Source organism: Lissotriton vulgaris, chromosome 4_1 (genome assembly GCF_964263255.1).
Source record: "Lissotriton vulgaris chromosome 4_1, aLisVul1.2, whole genome shotgun sequence".
Classification (NCBI taxonomy): domain Eukaryota; kingdom Metazoa; phylum Chordata; class Amphibia; order Caudata; family Salamandridae; genus Lissotriton; species Lissotriton vulgaris.
The window spans coordinates 1539494412-1539513593 of NC_141691.1; the positions used below are offsets into that span (position 1 = coordinate 1539494412).

Below are 19182 nucleotides of genomic sequence, written 5' to 3' on the forward strand. Positions count from 1 at the left end.
AACTCCCAGTACTGGAACATACACCAGAATTTAATCTAGAGGTTGAATCGGACACTACATCTCAGGATGAGGTAAATGAATCACAAAACGTTATCTAAAATAAAAGCAGCTTGTGTATGAGGTAGAAAAGTAATGTGGACATGAGCCTGAATACCAAGCGATTGAGAGAAAAGAAGCTAGAAGAGATGGTAACACTGGGGGCCTAATACCCCAGGCAGGGAATTGACCACCAACAAGGAAACAAGAGCATCTAAGACAGCAAAGTAGAAGAGTTTAAGAACAAGCATTTACAATGCAACGGCCTCGCCTTTGAAAAAGTTAGAGCTATTAGAATTGTCAATGACAACATTTTTATTTATGTGTTGGTTTTGAAAACACATAAATAAATGGCACTGTCATTTACAATGCCAATAGCTTAATCTCTCAAAAATGCCACACACAAGCACACAGACCCACACAGAGTCCCACACACATACATACCTACAGAGCCACACGCAGAGCCACACACACACATACACAGAGCCACATACACAGACACACACACAGCCCCCCCCCGTCGGGACGCACCCTCCAGGGCCAGCATGGACGGGAAGTCCTTGCAGTTGGAGATGCCGGTGGAGTCGGTGATGCAGGTCTTCCACAAGTTGGACCAGAAGGTGGCCGTGGTGATGACCGTGCTGGCGATGCTTGACACCTTCCAGTAGTCGGTGGGCAGCGTGGAGCAGACCAGCACCCAGCCCGACAGGGCCAGCAGAAAGGCCACAATCTCCCCCGCTGTGCTGGCCATGGTCACCGGCGAGGGTCACAGGGCACAGGTGTCAGAGCTGAGGGCACGGGTGAGGGCAGAGGGCACATGGGTATGAGCTGAGGGCAGAGGGGTGAGAGCTGAGGGCACAGGTAAGAGCTGAGGTCACAGGAGTCAGAAGTGACGGCCTAGGAAGTGCTGAGGGCACAGGGCAGGGTAAGAGCTGAGGGCACAGGGGTAAGAGCTGAGGGCACAGGGGTAAGAGCTGAGGGCACAGGTAAGAGCTGAGGGCACAGGTAAGAGCTGAGGGCACAGGAGTAAGAGTTGTGGGCACTAGGGTAAGAGCTGAGGGCACAGGGGTAAGAGCTGAGGGCACAGGAGTCAGTGAGGGCACAGGTAAGGGCAGAGGGCAGCGTGGTAAGGGCTGGAGGCCTGGGTTGAGGTCAGAGGGCACAGGTGCCAGAAGTGAGGGCCTAGGAAGAGCTGAGGGCAGAGGGGTAAGAGCTGAGAGTACAGTGGTAAGGAGTGAGGGCCCGGGTGAGATCAGATGGCAGAAGATTCAGAGCTGAGGGCACCTGCGAGGGCAGAGAGCAACGCAGCTCGCAACTTTAAGGAATGCCTGAAACGTGGAGTCCCGCTCGGGGGACTCTGAATCAGAAACTGCCCAAGAGCCTCTCACGGGCTCTAAAACAATAATGCCCCAGAATGCTGTGGCGGAACGATGGAGCGGCCCTCTGCCCTCCGGGGCCGCTCTAGAACCACTGTTGGGCCCCCAGACGCGGGCTGCTTTGGCGGGGGCTCCTCGTCGTTCCCGCGCTGCTCCTCGAGGCGGCGGCTCCCTTCACTGGCTGCGGGGCTCTCCCTTTACTCTGGGAGCCTCGCGGAACCAGGATGCTGTGGCGGAATGATGGAGCGGCCCTCTGCCCTCCGGGGCCGCTCTAGAACCACTGTTGGGCCCCCAGACGCCCACACTCACCGGGCTGCTTTGGCAGGGGCTCCTCGTCGTTCCCGCGCTGCTCCTCAAGGCGGCGGCTCCCTTCACTGGCTGCGGGGCTCTCCCTTTACTCTGGGAGCCTTGCGGCTCTCGCGGCTGGACTTCTCTCTCTCCTCTTACTCCCCGGGGCTCTCCCACGCTCTTGGGAGCCCGGGGGAGGGGGGGGGGTTTGCGGCAGCAGTATCTCTCCGGACACGGCAGCTTCCAGAGGAGGCGGGGTGGGCTCCTGGCCTCTTCCTGGGGTCCCGCAGTCCCGCCCTCGGCCTGCCTGACTTCCGGTTCGGGCGCCGGGCGGCAGGGGCAAACGAGGGGTAGGCACCCTCTCTAATTTAAATATAAACAGATGCCTTACCTTAATCACAAAAACGGAGCATACATACCGGGCAAAGATGGAAGACGGAGACAACATCCATGAGCCAAGCACAACGGTACACGGAGACAACAGGGGACGAAGACGACAGCCACGCACAACTTAACACGGAGACGACAGGCACAAAGACGACAGCCATGCACGATGATAAAGGAAACAACAGGACACTGGGTTACCTGCTTGCAAAAGAATCAGCAACAGAAATCGCGCAGCCCATCCAAGCAACAGACACGTTCCAAATGACAAAAACATGGCTTGAAAAAAAAACCAAAAAAAACTAACGCCCACCGCCCCATGACGGTAAAAAGGGGGCGGGGCTATAAAAAAACACAGAAACGCCCACGAATCTGCTCCGACAATGATTGGCATTATTCTCTTCCAATGGCTAGCCTCCATTTATGGAGCTAGCCAATGGAAAAGAGAGGCGGGTTCAACCCCACTACTGTTAAAACAAAATTTCTCGAGCTGCGCGACACTGCTGCGCAGTGTACGCCAGTCGAGACCTAAAAAGGGATAGAAAATGAGATATCTGAGCCAACAAGCGGATGTGGATGATCTACCACAGGTGAACATATGTCTAGCTACCCGAGCAATAGCCCACACCTAGGTGTGATATTAGTTTAATGATTATTTTATGACATTTAGAAAAGTGTTCCCTCACTTAGTGAGGTGGCAGGCACTGTAAAATCGAACGCATATAATGATTCACAATAGAATAGAAAAATACAACAAAAAAACACAAAAAACTAAAGTAAGAGAGAGACATATGAATAAAAATAACATGAAGTACGGAGAGATATCTCAAAGGAAGATGTACCTAACTGTGACGCTGATCAAGTCCAAACTGCCACTGAGAGGAAATCACATCTTTCTATGAGACAGTTCATAAAAATTTGCTAATACAATGTTGATGCTAAGCTGTCGAGACTTAATCCCTTTCAAAGACTCATGTGGTGAAATAAAACAGAGGCAAGACAGTGGACTCGGTTAAACACAAGCCAGAGGAATCAAAGATTTCACATCCATAAGCAAATACATCCTTGGTGAGTATTTGAATCACAACTGAGAATTGGTAGAATCCTAAGCTCCTACAAAGCGAAGAAGGCTTATTGTCACCAATATAGAATCTGGGACATGTTATCTGAAAACTGAGAGTTCAGCGAATGTTAATGAAGTTAGTTGAGTTTAGAGGACCCCAAATCAGTTACGGCCATGGCTCAATGAGGGAAGGATCGAAAAAGCAAAATTTGTGTTAGTACTCTGAGATAAAAGATGCCGGTGTGAGAAGCTTGGATTTTTAGTTGGATATCTAGGTAACACCCCAGATTCTTGACAGGTTCGTTCATGACATGCCTTTATTTAGTTTGAATAAAATCATATGTTCCAGTGGTCAGATTCTGAATGGTATCCAGAGTGGTTTCTCCAGATACTGCCACTGCAATCACTGAATGGTGGACATGCAACAAAGCAAGCTAGCTAGAGATTAAGGAGCAGATTTACTAATATTCACGCAACACAGCAACCAACGTTGCTTTGCTGTGCTGTGTGAAAGGGAGAGGGCAGGACATTGCCATTGCTACTATGATATTGGCTGTTTTCCTCTTTCTCTTTGCTATAGTAGTTTTGGCTGCCATGCACCAACAAACACCCTTACAGAACAGTGCAGCATCCATGATAAGTTACCAAAAGATGGAGATTTTTTAAAGTTGCTCTACCCTTATACATGTCTTATGGAGGCACATTTTTTGACACCAATCCCTGTTTCCTAATGTTTGTAGATAGGGATTTCCATTAAAAAAACATAAGGGTGTTTGCATTAGAATGCCCCTGTAATACCCATGGGTTGCCCCCTTGAACGCAAAGTAGAACAATGCACTACTTTGCATTACTTTAGGCAACTTTCCAAAGCAATTCATGATTTGCTTTGGAAAGTAAATCCCACCATTGCTCTTTGCTCTGAGTTAGCTTTACTTTTGTGACGGAAACTCCACACAAAGTAATGGCAAATCAGGGCCAGGATCACTATGTGCTCACTTGACCAGCAGGCAAGACAAAACAGACAGAACACCATATTAAAAAAGACAAACATGCACTGATTTCCTTTGAAACATGCACCCAGCAAGAGGTAGCTTTGAAACTCTTAGCATTTTAGTCTATTATTTCTGTAAATAGTTCACACAAAACGTCTTGTTACTAAAATCTCTCCCATAGGTTTTGGTGCATCTCAGCACTTCACATCGACTCAGCAGAAAAAAACACATATTGGCCCAACTCACAAAATACGTTTAATTCAGTGCAAGTGTAAATTTCACCTACACATGGTTACAATTTGTGAAATTTACAAATGTATTTTAACAAGCATATACAATGTATGCATGCCACAGTTTACATTCCGATCCCAAATTGTGCCTGTTGGCTAGGAGAGTGAGGAATTACATTTTTTATTGACTTTTCCTTTTCAACAAAAGTAAGTTCTCCTAAATACCTGTACTTACTACACCCATACTCTGATTTGAGCACAAGTTGTGTTAGCCCACCATTAATGCAACACGTGTGCCTGAAACTTTCATACGAAAGATAGATGAAAACGTAAGTGTACAAAATGCATTGCAATATGTTTGTTAATACCAACACAATTTAAAAAGTGTAAGTATTGCCATTCCTTACAGCGATTTTTCCCAACTCACCCCACTGTGAATACCGGATACTGATTTCACAAGTGAAAAGTTGTGTATACACCAGGAATGCATGAATTATGCTTACACACTCACTCCAGGATCACGGCTTGTGAGATGCAAACCACATATGTGCAATTTGCACATTGCATTTGGAAACAGCTTTGTGAATCAGGCCCCAGTATGTAATTATACAGCTGCGTAGAACTGTAAACGTAAACAATAGCTATCTAGGCCTTGCAAAATATTGCCCATTTTTGGCCTTAGGCCACATAAACAAAGAACTCTTGTGCTTGGTAATCTGTTCGATTCCAACGGAAGCACAGACTACAGATAGTATGTAGCTGGAAGGAGAAGAATAACAGGCGTGTGAGTCTAAAGGCAGAAAACCATTAGCTTTGTGAGATCCCCAAGATGGCCGCTGTTCATGAATAGGTGACTGTGAACACCGAGACAGAACACAGGAAGTTGGGTATGAATATGAAATGAGCGCAGGGCAACACATATTTATGCTTGACGTAAAGCACAGATGGGATGGAAAATCAACAATAAAGCAGCAAACATGTGTCACCCACTGAAATATTGCTTAAATGCATTTTGCTGAGCTGAGCCTGCTCCCATTTGAATTCTGGAAGCGGAAACACCAAAGGTGTGCAATATCCTGTCGATTATAAATCTAATTGTATTGCAGAGATCAGTAAACCGTGCTGTAGTCCACCGTAGTGACGTTTAGAAATTAAACAAGGGTTACAGTTTTTAAAATGCACAGACACCGATTCGCTGTTTCATGGCCTGCACAGAGAGGCGCAGAATTTACAAGATGAAAACCTCTGCAATTTACATGAAATCGAATCTGCTACACGTTTCTTTAAAAATTACCAGAAACAGTCCAGAATATACTATTCACATCATAATATATGAAGTGTGAAGCCAGCCTTCCAATGAGCAGCCTTTTAAATCAAATTTTAATAATCCCAAGTGTAGAATAAATGACCACAGACCACCACACAACCTAAAATAATAAATACGACTGGAAAAGCTGCACACAACTAGGCCCAATGCCATGTATACGGTCCAGTGCCGTAGATGGATCAGCAGGTCTTATGCAGGACTGAAACCCCATCCTATGGTTAAGAGTGAAAGATAGCCGTTATTGGGTGCATTGGACTCATCACAACCGTGGATTCCCGTGCACCAATGCATCTGCTGCATTACTGATCCCAACACCCCCAATACCGGTAACAAAGTCTGACGCCTGGCAAAACAACATTTACACTGTGACATTTGGATACATCCAAAGAGATGAGTAAAGATGATAAATATAAAGTGATTCTTGTATGGTTATTAAAGGCAGAGAAATTAAAATGGAAGCGAGAAGAAAAGACGGTAACCGACTGAAATAGTGAGAAGGAAAGGCTGTGTGCTATTCTGTTGTGAGATAATCTGGAAAGGTGTCATGTTGTTATACAGTGGAAGCAGAACTAATCAACATATTTTGAAACGGAGCCAATATAAAATTTATGTTGACGGTAAGAGGTGACAGGTTGAGAGCAAGTGAGCCCGAGGGCCACCATTTTCAATAACACAGTTGACAAAAAAATCAAGTCAAGTGCTAACGTCTTAACACAGTCTCACCAAATCTGTCTTCATTGAGCTGTGAAGGAATACCTCTAAGGAGTACTGGTCGCACCTTCTCTCTAACTAACAGGTGAAGAGCGTGCTTCCAGTTATGGATTTCCTAGTAAAACCGTAAGCTCTCATTTATTAATTTCCTCGTTAAACAGTAATCCCTGCTCAAAAACCATGGTAACGCTTTATAAAAATATAAAAAGATTACATTTCAAATAAGAAAATCATCAGAAAAATATTATCTGGGAGACACGAGTTGCAAAGAAGTGAGCCTTGCAGTTTTCTTAACTAACTGGCTAAAGAGAAAAGTCTCATTGTGGGTGGGAGGGAAAACCATTCAATAGATACTTATTTCAGGAAGATGCATATATTGAGGCTGGGGTGACTAAAGACATGCAGAGCAAGCAGGTCACATGCTTAGATTGTTGGTGAATATCCGTTCTCCGCTCCAAGATTATAACCAGTCCACATAGACTTAAGTACACTTGTATATAGGTCTGTGTGTTTGCAAAGTGGAATCCTAGCTGGAGAGGAACAGAAGGCTTAAGATAGATAGAGTTCTGAGAAGAGGTGATACTTCAGGTATTTTTTGAATTGTAGGTGATAGGAGAAGTTCTGATGATTACAGGGATTTTTTCCGGACCCTAGAGGTAGCTGTGTGATGCACGAGACAGTGTTCATGCACATATAGGGTAGCATCACATCTCAGGTTTGACCATAAACTAAATACTTTGACACAGGTTTCAGGGTCACAGCTGACAACATGTTCCTCAAAGAAAAATAAATGTGAGGATCTCCCAAAATTCTGTGAAGCACAATTTTGAGATGGCAAATGTAGGCTATGGCTCAAGAGTACTCAATGTTTCCACAGTCTGGGGCCTATTCACAAACGGAAACTTACACATGAGTAAATCCTCATGTGTAAGTTTATTCTTACACTTTGGAGCAACTTTATTACTTTAGGCTATTCACCGTTTACGAGTGTAAAGTTACTCAAAGGTGTAGACTAACTTGCTTGTCGAATCTATGTGTAAATTTTCTACAGCCAAAAAGAAGCAGTAGTAAGTCTAGCACCACACGTGGTCAACCACTGACGCTGCAACACCATCTCATACAAAATAACTGAGACAGGGACTTAAAGCATAACCCCATAAGATGTTTTAAAAAAAATTAAATCATTTAATTAGAATATTGAACAATTATATATATTAAAAAAATGTATATTGTTTACTGATACAATATTTTAATAACTTTTTAATTTAAAAGTAAATATAACTTTAATTAAAAAATGAAGTTCAGTTGCTTTTATCCATAATGTTTTGTAATTTTAAATACATAATAAGCAAATACAAATATTTTCCTTTAGGTGAGATTTTAAAAGATATCTTTACAATAATCTATATTTAATATAAGATATTTATATGAATTAAATAATTATTTTAAAAATGAGGTGATAATCTAATGTTACTACTAGTAACTTTTAACATATTAGCCAAGATCTCTGCCACAAAGGCGTTGATCTCCATATGGTAAAGTATAGGTTAAAACATATAAAGAAAAATAGAAAAAGTATTTCAATGGTGAATATTGTTAAATCATTTTATATATGCATTTTAATTGTAGTACAGTGTTAAAAAGTTATAGTATTAATTAATTAAACTAAATTACAAGTTTATGATTTTGAGTATATTGAATTAAAATCTGTTTATAATGCTTTAATTATAAAAAATACACCTAAAGTAAAAACATATATATTATGTATTAAAAAGTTTCAAAAGTGATATGTAGAATTCATTAAAATGTATTTAATTACATTTTAATAATTATTCAAATCACAATTTTTTTAATTTAATAAAGGTAATTAAAATGTTAAATTAAAATACAACATATGTTATTTTTAGATAATTTTGTAAACATTACATTTTCATTTTTAACTAGTTTAAATAGTTACATTTAACATTGTTTCCTGTGAGGGGAGATAGTAGGTTGGTCATAATTAATGCTAGAGTTACCCAATCTCTGAGCTGGAGTACATTTACAACTGTTTTGGATCCTTTTTTACTGTAATAACTTTAAAAGTGCTGCTTGTGAATAGGAACTGGCTTTCTCTTTTTCGGACGGGCGAATGTCTTTCCTTAAACTTCAAGTGTTAACATTTTGGCTTGTTCAGATAACTGTAGCCCTTCATCTTTTCTGGCATGCTTTATACCATGTGTCAATACTTTGGGTCCAGACTGGAATTATGATTCAGAATAAAAACAACTGAGGTCTTTCCAATGCTACAACCAAATACAGCAAGAAACAACATCATACATTACCAACTAAATCACTATTCTGAAGAAACAAAAGTAAATTGGATAGTCACATAACAACAATCAGTATCAAAAGAGACAAATCTTCAAAGAAATATCTAAAAATACAGTTTTTATGTTTTCCTAAATTTCATGTACTGGTAAGGTAAGTAGTATGGACAGCTGGGGGCAAAATACTGCAAAATGAAAGTATTTTGGTACTTTCAATCAAATAGCCCCTTGAGAGTCTCATAATTTGTTCACCCAAGTTTCTTAAAAAGAATCCTCAATTCAAGAGGCAGCCAGTAGTATGACCTCAAAAGGAGGAACATATGATCAAATTAGCATGCATCACAAGACTAGCAGCGTAATGGAATCCTTGGGTGCCCTATTAACACAAAACTTCTTAAGTAATTCCTGGGAAGAATCATGGCATGAAGTATGCCGTTAAAAGCCACAGCTTAAGCATTTTATCATCCTCAAAAAGTGTACTACAAATGGTACTGATTAGCTTGTAGACTCAAGGTGAAACCAAGAGACTCGCCTGGTGAGAGTTTGTGTGAAGTAATGCTGTCCACTATAAGAACTCCTAAGGGAAAACGCAGACCTAGTGTCACTGAACAGAAGTTCAAATGGGTTAAAACCACATATCTCTGTGAACTTCTCAACTGGGAAACAATGAGCATGGCATGATGCTGTCCTCCCGGGTTTTTTCTAATAATACACTTTTATCATCTTCCTAAAGTGCCCCGATAAACAATTTGTTTTGATATGATAAAGGGAAATGGCTACTTACTTCACATTTATTTCATTTGCCGTAACTCACACTAGATAAGGGATTTTTAGTGCTAGTAAATCTGAAAATAAAGACAGCAATCAATTTCATATTCAATGGTTGGTCAACCACTTTTCTAGAGTTTTTCTGAGTTTAGGACGGTCATATTCCCACAGGAGACCAGAAGATTGTGATACCTCTATAGTGTGCAATGCATCCTAAAGACTCCACCACATAGGCATGACTGGCAAAATAATGGAACTGTCAAGTACCCTTGATTCATTTTTTCAGAATTGTGTACAATTATAATCTCATTGCAAAGTGGAGGTAGCTAATCCTGGACTATGACATTCTGGAAAACGGTCATATAACTCACTTTGGGATTTCCGGGTTGGTAGATGTCCAACAACAATGGAACAGAACTAGTACCATACGATCAACCACTGTATACATGTAGTTTGTTCAACTGTGTTCTAGCCCAGCCAGGATTTCAGTTTTTTGTGACATGATTTTACTTTACAGTGTGGTTAATATTAGCCGTTCCTCGTAGTTGTTATAGGTCCTTTAGATGCACATGTATGCAAATGCTTACAATTAACCTGGGTCTCACCTGTTTTTGTTCCTCTCCTAGTCCATCCCACATTGAAGCCACAATTTTCGACACCTCTCCAAAGGTGGCGTTAGGATTCTGGCCTTTTATGGCTGCTTGAGTATCTCGGAAGAATAACGCATACGCAGACACAGGCTTCTGTGGCTCATTTGGGTCCTTCTTTTTCTTCTTTTTTGGAGTTTTAGGTTTCTTTCCCATGTCAATGGCAGGTCGTTTTTCGGCTCCATTCATCTGTAAAATGTTGAAACTCAGATTAAAGAAAGCAAGCTTGCAAAATCTGTTTTCTTCTATTCAATCTGAAAGAGGAAGTCTTGTTTTTGAAATCATGTATTAAATGCAGAAAAAGGTGAAGAGTTGGAATAAAAACATCTTCAGGCTCTTTAATTAAATCTGTAAATAAGCGTGTGCTTCTGATGTGTGCCTTTTTAGCCTAATGACACTATGCATTCTGTGAGCTACATTTAAAAACATCTATGCATGAGCTTAAGTGCGCGGTTTATACATTTTCATTAATTTACCGGATTGAGATGTACTTTAGGTATTTGCTGCTTATATTTCCGATTCAATTCAGAAAATGTAAAAATGTATTATGGATGCACTTACTATATTTATATAAATGCTTTTTGTAATCAGGTTTTAAATCTACAATCTGTTTTATTGCTGTATTTTAAAGCAGCCCTTACTCAAAATGCGTTTTTCTTCAGTATATGGACTGTATCATTTGATTATTCTCAAAAAGTGCTTTGCTGTTCACCACCATGCTGGAAATAGGTATATTACTTTGGGTGTTACGATCTGATCCACCTTTCAACCGGAAGTGGATGCACACTTGTCCTGATACTGCACCCTTTGGAGGCTTCTGTGAGCACTCAACTATCCATGTCGATTATTGTGTGAACATTATCATGCCCTGTGTCTGCCAAGTGTCACACAGTGTAAATGTTGCATTTACTCCTAAGCACCTCCCATTTGTACTGTCCCTGTGATATCACGTAGGGTGTGTCCTCTGTCCGCATTGCTCTTGTGGTAAAGGGGTTTAGTAAGGACGGATAACTAAAAAAAACTGACACTGTGCATAACATGAAGATAGTCAGAAGACCCTGGTGAAAGAGGAAGGTGCATCTACTTGTCAGTACCTTTGGGGAGAATCACCCCATCTAACAGCCCTGGAATACTATGGGCCATCTATTCTTACTGTAGAATAAATGGCATCTCAAATGCATGCAGCCGGACAAGGTAAACAGAAGAAGTCATGCCTCTGTGTACATTGGTTGATTCCGGGTACTGGCATTTTAATCATTAACCATATGGAGCTTTCTTTTTCTGGTCAGTAACTAAACATAAGCAAGGGCTGATGTGCAAATAGCACACTATTCCTCTACATACACAATAAATAAACATTACCCGATCAATACAAATGTTTTTATATATATTCTTGAACAAACTTTGTCATTGTTCTCTTTCAGGATCCTGAAATTTGCGTTTGTAATCATCTTGTCTTCCTTTTGCACACTCAAATGTATTCCTTTATTCTGTAATTGATCTACAGTATCCAAAACTCACACCACACAGTACTAAGAAGACAAAACAACGCAGAGAACTAGGCATATGGTACATGCGTGGTAGCTACTGAGCGCTATGTTAGTAACACATATCAGTTCAGAAAAAAGTGTTTTTGTGGGTCACTTCTAGAGAATGTTCAAGGTACAAAGGAATTCTGGTCATGTAGAGCCTCTACGTGACACATGGCACCACTAAAGGCAAACTGGTTCCCTTCCTTCTCTTGAGAAGTCAGGGAGAGAATGTAGATTGAGCTGGATATCCTAGTTCTGGGCACCTGATATAAAGTTCTATCCCAAATGATTGTCATTTATAACAGAAGTACATCCCTCTTTCTAGTAGAGAGGAAGTTCACAGTTGTCACCTTTTTTATATTCAAGGTTAAATGTTCCTGATATCTATCTACCACTCTGACAAGGCCGCCCAACCTTTGAGTGTTAGCAATTCTCCTTACGCACTCATTGGGATTGCAGTTAGCTATGTACCAAATGATGTGGACCAAAATGACAGAAACTGTACTGATTAACTAAATAGTGTAGCACTTCACGTTTATCATTATCCGGATGATTTGCAATTGTCTTGGAAACCCACTATTATTTTTTCAGCAGAATGAGGATCTTTCCAGTTCAGCATCTTGTTGAGGGCCTCATGGACCAGGCAAAATAACAGTTGTAGAGAGAAGATCCTTGAATCTGCATTTATTAGGCTTCCACTGAGGGTATTGCCTTACATGACTTCCTTTGTTGTTGCTCAACATAATGATCGTTAAATGTGTCCCTCAGCACTCTACAAAACAATAGCTGCTGGCCATCCTGTGTTCTAAAGATTTCATTGACCGATCATTTAAATCCTGGTCATGAATGGCCTGAGGTCCTATTGGTCAATGTGAAGAATCCCAGATTAAATTCTCTCTTTCTGAAGATGTCATATAATGAACGGCAAAGCCTGCACGGAGAGACATATCTTGCCTTGTCCCATTCCATCTCTAATTTTATTATGGGAATCTCAGGTAGCAGCACCAAAATGGCTTCTCAATCTTTCTTTCCTCAACAAACACTCTAAATCCACAGGAAGTCCAGTGTTCTTTTCTGGGCTAGCAGTTGCTAGGGCAGACTAACATCACAGTGTACTCAACCTGTAAAAGCACTTCTACAGTTCAAAATAGCAACATATTTAGATTAGAGACTTGCTAAGGAGAAAAGAAAGAAGGTGATGGGCAGACAAATGCAATTCAGCATCAATAATCAAGCTAAACGTCAATCAACCTAGAATCAAACACAGGTCTTTTGTTTGATCATGTCTGTTACATTTTGCAAGGAAGTGTGTATCTGACCCAATGTATTTAGAACATTATGCAACTTTAAAGCCAACCCACATCATTTCCTCTTTAAAAGCTTTAAAACACATTCCAAATCTAAAATGATTTAACCTCTCTGCAAGAAAAAGAACATTCAACCTAGTCTGACTCTCTGAGGCCTGTAATGGAGGACTACTAAATATGTTCTACAAAACAGAAAATCACATACATTTTCCATTTCTATAGTGCAAGAAGACATGCACACGAGGGCCTGCAAGTGTTGTAATATATCTAGGGGCTGTGCCCTAACCGATTGCTGATGGAAATCTGCTACACATTTCTTTCCCAATTCCTGTGGTGATGACACATTGCTGAGAGAAGGGCTGGGGCTCTAATTAGGTTTACATTAAAGCTGCATTGTGTGCATGGTGCTCAAGTCAAAACTCAAAATTAAAATACTCTAAATGATGGACACATCTCTAAATCTAACTTCTTATTACTTTCTTGCAAAGCAGCATACCCTTCAGTGGTACTCATGTACACCAACTATCTAGATCAGTTCATCCAGTTTAAATCTACGATAGTAATGATGTTGCAGTATGCTCTTCTGCAGCTACAGCTGTGTAATCTGAAGCATGGGATATTCAAAACCTCCTTATTCTCTGAGTTGTAGTAAAAGGTACCCAGAACCTGGTGCTCAACTAATTTGGTTGTGTATCTTTCTATCCACAAAGAGAACTCTACCAGATTGAAAAAGTGTCTGTTACTTTCTCTTGTCTATCATCACTCAATTTAAAACATACACAGCGAGACTGAGAATATTTCTGAACTGAGATCTTTTGGTCTGTGCATGCCAACAGCATACCAGCTGCTGGAAAGCCATATACAACAGAAAATGACATATGGTAGTAATGGTTATGCAATGCTGGCATACCCAAGGTAAACCATTTTTATTTTATTTTTGTTCTGTACTTTTGGCCACCCTTTGGCCCTTCAACAGGCTTAGGTTTGTCACATGAGATGCCAAAGGTTGGTAGGGCTGGCCAGATTTGAAGGCCTAGTCGCTAAAACCTGCTGTGAAGGTCATATGGTCTGCTGGACCACTTTATGGCAGAGTTAGAAAATAACATCCACTAATTTGTTGTTACAGCACGCAGGTGGGAAGACGTAGACAGAAAATCACCCCCAGAAGGCAGCCTACTGTGTGAACTTGACTGGGTTTGGTGTTTGGCGTATGAACGGCCAGAGAGACGGGAGCCTTGTGACTGCATATCGGCATGGTGAAGACAAAGAGAGCTAATATGCGCTGGCCTGTGCTTCAGAACAAACCGGTCATTAAATCTCCTGAGAAACACAGGAAATCTTCTTAGAGATGCAGAAGAGAATTTGGAGAAGGTTGAATTATTTGTGGCAGTTTGGAAAAACAGTGGTGTGTAGATTTGTGGGGCCCGGAAACGCCTTTAAATTGGTTGAATTTGTACGTCCTGTTGGTTTAAAAAATGATCCAAGGTATCCTTCTAAGGTGGTCCTACATATACTCCTCTTTTTCTGTGACCGAGGATATGCCAGATTATTGCTTGTATTAGGAAATAATTTTTACAAAGTCAAGCACAACCACTGCAGAAGCAAATGTCTGGTTAGGTTTTAAACAATACCAGTCTCAGAAGAAGACTTACTGAAGGGCTCCAACGCTTCCACTGCTAATAAGGCTCAGTGTCAACATTTATTATATTTTGTTTTTTGATTTGGCGGAAAGCCAGATCTTTCCCTGACATATGTAAGGCTTTTTTGCAGCAGTAGAAGCAACATCGTCTCTCTGATGGTAATACCAGTGAAGATGTGGCAGATAGGTAGCTGCCTCAATGGCATGGGTGGATTTGTGTATGTGTATGAGGGGGTCTAAGCCTGGTGTCATATGCTAACGATAGGTCTTTGACAGGAGTACTGACGGCTTTGGCCTTTTTAGTACCACTTCAGCCAGAGAGCTGATACTGTTTAAATCTACGATAGTAATGATGTTGCAGTATGCTCTTCTGCAGCTACAGCTGTGTAATCTGAAGCATGGGATATTCAAAACCTCCTTATTCTCTGAGTTGTAGTAAAAGGTACCCAGAACCTGGTGCTCAACTAATTTGGTTGTGTATCTTTCTATCCACAAAGAGAACTCTACCAGATTGAAAAAGTGTCTGTTACTTTCTCTTGTCTATCATCACTCAATTTAAAACATACACAGCGAGACTGAGAATATTTCTGAACTGAGATCTTTTGGTCTGTGCATGCCAACAGCATACCAGCTGCTGGAAAGCCATATACAACAGAAAATGACATATGGTAGTAATGGTTATGCAATGCTGGCATACCCAAGGTAAACCATTTTTATTTTATTTTTGTTCTGTACTTTTGGCCACCCTTTGGCCCTTCAACAGGCTTAGGTTTGTCACATGAGATGCCAAAGGTTGGTAGGGCTGGCCAGATTTGAAGGCCTAGTCGCTAAAACCTGCTGTGAAGGTCATATGGTCTGCTGGACCACTTTATGGCAGAGTTAGAAAATAACATCCACTAATTTGTTGTTACAGCACGCAAGTGGGAAGACGTAGACAGAAACTCACCCCCAGAAGGCAGCCTATTGTGTGAACTTGACTGGGTTTGGTGTTTGGCGTATGAACGGCCAGAGAGACGGGAGCCTTGTGACTGCATATCGGCATGGTGAAGACAAAGAGAGCTAATATGCGCTGGCCTGTGCTTCAGAACAAACCGGTCATTAAATCTCCTGAGAAACACAGGAAATCTTCTTAGAGATGCAGAAGAGAATTTGGAGAAGGTTGAATTATTTGTGGCAGTTTGGAAAAACAGTGGTGTGTAGATTTGTGGGGCCCGGAAACGCCTTTAAATTGGTTGAATTTGTACGTCCTGTTGGTTAAAAAAAATGATCCAAGGTATCCTTCTAAGGTGGTCCTACATATACTCCTCTTTTTCTGTGACCGAGGATATGCCAGATTATTGCTTGTATTAGGAAATAATTTTTACAAAGTCAAGCACAACCACTGCAGAAGCAAATGTCTGGTTAGGTTTTAAACAATACCAGTCTCAGAAGGCGACTTACTGAAGGGCTCCAACGCTTCCACTGCTAATAAGGCTCAGTGTCAACATTTATTATATTTTGTTTTTTGATTTGTCGGAAAGCCAGATCTTTCCCTGACATATGTAAGGCTTTTCTGCAGCAGTAGAAGCAACATCGTCTCTCTGATGGTAATACCAGTGAAGATGTGGCAGATAGGTAGCTGCCTCAATGGCATGGGTGGATTTGTGTATGTGTATGAGGGGGTCTAAGCCTGGTGTCATATGCTAACGATAGGTCTTTGACAGGAGTACTGACGGCTTTGGCATTTTTAGTACCACTTCAGCCAGAGAGCTGATACTGTTTGCCATCTTCCCCGTCAGCTCCTAATTATTAACAACTGGGATAGAATACTACAGCATCACAGGCGAGGGGTATTCTGTGCAACTGCTGCAAGAGTACATTCATTTAGACATGATCCCTGGCTGAGGATTTTTTTCAAATCAGATATGGCAGCTCAGTCCTTGAAAAATACCTAACCAGATGGCATGCACAGGCTCTGGAGAACGGCATCCATTTTGTATTAGATCTTTTCACTCAAAGAAGTCTGCATGGCTTGTCGGCATCGTTAATCTAGTTCTAAAAGTCTAAGGACCCATCACAATGCACCGTATTCCAAACTATCTGTGAGCAGCTTCAGTATCCATGGTCTCATAAATGTATAAAACACAAATATAACAAAGCTCATTTAAGAGCGCAGCTGAATAGTGCCAGGAGCTTTGTTTAAGATAGGAGATCAGTTTTATGCACTCTATCCTACTGACACTGTGCATGTTCTCAACAGATTTTAATCAAGCGCCATCTGCATTATAGGCTGAACAAACAACACAGAGCTCTACTGATAGCCCTTATCACATCAAGTCAATATTGTAAAACATCTGCAGCCTAAATAGGGTACAGAATGTTGCGGTTGTGTTGCAATAAAACAGACTTTCGCTGTCTTCCTTGTTACACTTATGTTCTTCTCTCTGTGTCCCTGCAGTGAAATTCCTAAAAATGCTGTTTTGCAGGGTAAAGGAAAGTAATATATATTTTTTAAAACACACAAACAATTGTATATGTAAGAACCTGTAATTTTCCACTTTCCAATGTGCCCTAAAAGTGTAATGACACTTATCTAATGGCTAAGTGTAATACAAGGAAATAAAACATACTTACGCCTTTTTTTTGTTTTTTGTTAATGGCAAGTATTGCTGTTTTATAGCTGTATTTACTTTTGATATGGTGCCAAGGAATGAGAGCAAGGGAAGCTTCAGCAACTTAGGCAGTATAAATGGGTACATAAATAAGACATTAGTAGGATGATGGTATCTGAGAAGGTTGATATTTAAAGACATTACCATGTAGAATTATTTTGAGGTGCAGGTGAGGTGACAGTAGGCGGTACTGAGGCAGAAGCTCATTGAAGAAGACCGGCGCGCACGACTGTGAGGTGCAAACTGAGCAGGTGCCTTTTGTATTACAAACCAATCGCAGCACCAATCGTGAAACCTGGTAGATGGTGTGCTTTTAGAAAAGCAAGCAATTCTGGGGGTTACCTGCAGAGCACAGTCCTTGTGGACCAGAGGGTGGCTACACAAAGCCATGGGAACACGTTCCCTGCTTGGAAGTTAAGGAATGAATGAAAGTACGTTTACCCAGTTCAGGGGAAACATCTGTAATTTACATCACACCTTGGTAGGGAGAAGCTCAGGAGAAAGATCAGGTGGGACGGTGAGAGGAGGTGAGAATTAATATACGCTGTCAATAACAAAAACAAGAGGATAGTGAACAGAGGCTGGTGTGCAAAGATTTACAATGCAATAGTCAACATAAATATTGTTTATGTAAATCATCTAAGCAGTACTTGGCTCTAAGGTAAGCCTAGCCTGAATGTGGTCAACAGTCTAAGAGATGTTCAGCTAATCATTGTATATAATTATATGGTCAAAGATTTACAATGTAATGATACGGTCCCCTATTCATAAAGCCCTTACTTTGAAAGTCAGCAATTTCCTAACGTAAGATTATTCTTATCTCTGAAGCAAATTGCAATGTTTTGTGGAATACATTGAGCAAGCAAGATTATTGAAATAAATATGTGCCAGTCTAAGGCTTCCTTGAGTATTCAAACGAGAAACAGGTAAATGCAACTTTGTAATGTTTCTATTACACCCCTAACAAATATGGGAGTGTTCCATCCCCATTACCATTATGGCACCACACAATCTTCACCCTTTAACAGAAGAGTCATGTGCATGGATTTCCAACATGGAAAACTACCTGCAAATGGTATGTACTTACCCACAAACCAACAAGCTTGTGGAAGCTCATCTCTAAGTGAAGGTAGATCCTTCCAACGAAATCCAAAAGTATCCCCTCCCTCACATTTGACAATACTGTATTTCACTAGTAAAGTTACTCGCCGACCAAAAAATAGGTCAATCCTAAAACCTTCCATTAGGTTTGAGAATTTACATGCATGGTTATTCACATCTAAATTCAACTAGGGTGTGCAAAATACTTAATAAACCAGGCCCACAATGAATAAAACATATAGGCTAAAAAGATGCATCCGCTACGACTATGTACACACAAGATGGGACTATTTCTTTGCAATGAGCCCAACACAAGATCTTTCCTAAAATACCTTTCGAGTTACCACCACTCTAGTTGTCCCAGTTGCCTTTCCTCTCTGCTCAGGGGTATACTCTAAAATCTATAAATAAATTAAACAACTACACATAACTTCACCAATTTATTGTGGACGTGCATCCCTGAATCAAGACACAGGTGACGTTGTGGAGGTGCATGATCTCACAAAGAAACACCCACATTTCTGCTTTATGTATTTGAAAGCAAAAGCTTAGAAATAGGTCATATTCCATGGACTGGAATGAAAGTTTCTAAATAACCTGAGCAAGGACCCAAGTTTGTGTGTACGTTTCTCCTGGCATATGTTTTATTTCTATGGTTTTCATTCAATGTGCTTCTTACAACACTGCATATATCTACAGGTGCGGATTTCCTTCAGTGGTGTGCAGAGCTGAAATAGGATGTCTCATATGGACACTGGCCTTGTGTACGGAGACAATGCTCTCAGCGTGAAACCATATTAAGCTACCTGGTGACGGTGAAC

General features: G+C 41.0%; 1 protein-coding gene across 2 annotated transcripts in view; it reads right to left on the minus strand.

The window, feature by feature from the left end:
• Positions 1-19182, minus strand: part of TOX (thymocyte selection associated high mobility group box) — a 365646-nt gene that overhangs the window by 32149 nt on the left and 314315 nt on the right. For both annotated transcript variants that reach the window (XM_086965783.1, XM_086965782.1), the window contains one exon: positions 10090-10320. In XM_086965783.1, coding sequence (XP_086821909.1) covers positions 10090-10320 — 231 coding nt within the window. The remainder of the gene's footprint in view (positions 1-10089; positions 10321-19182) is intronic.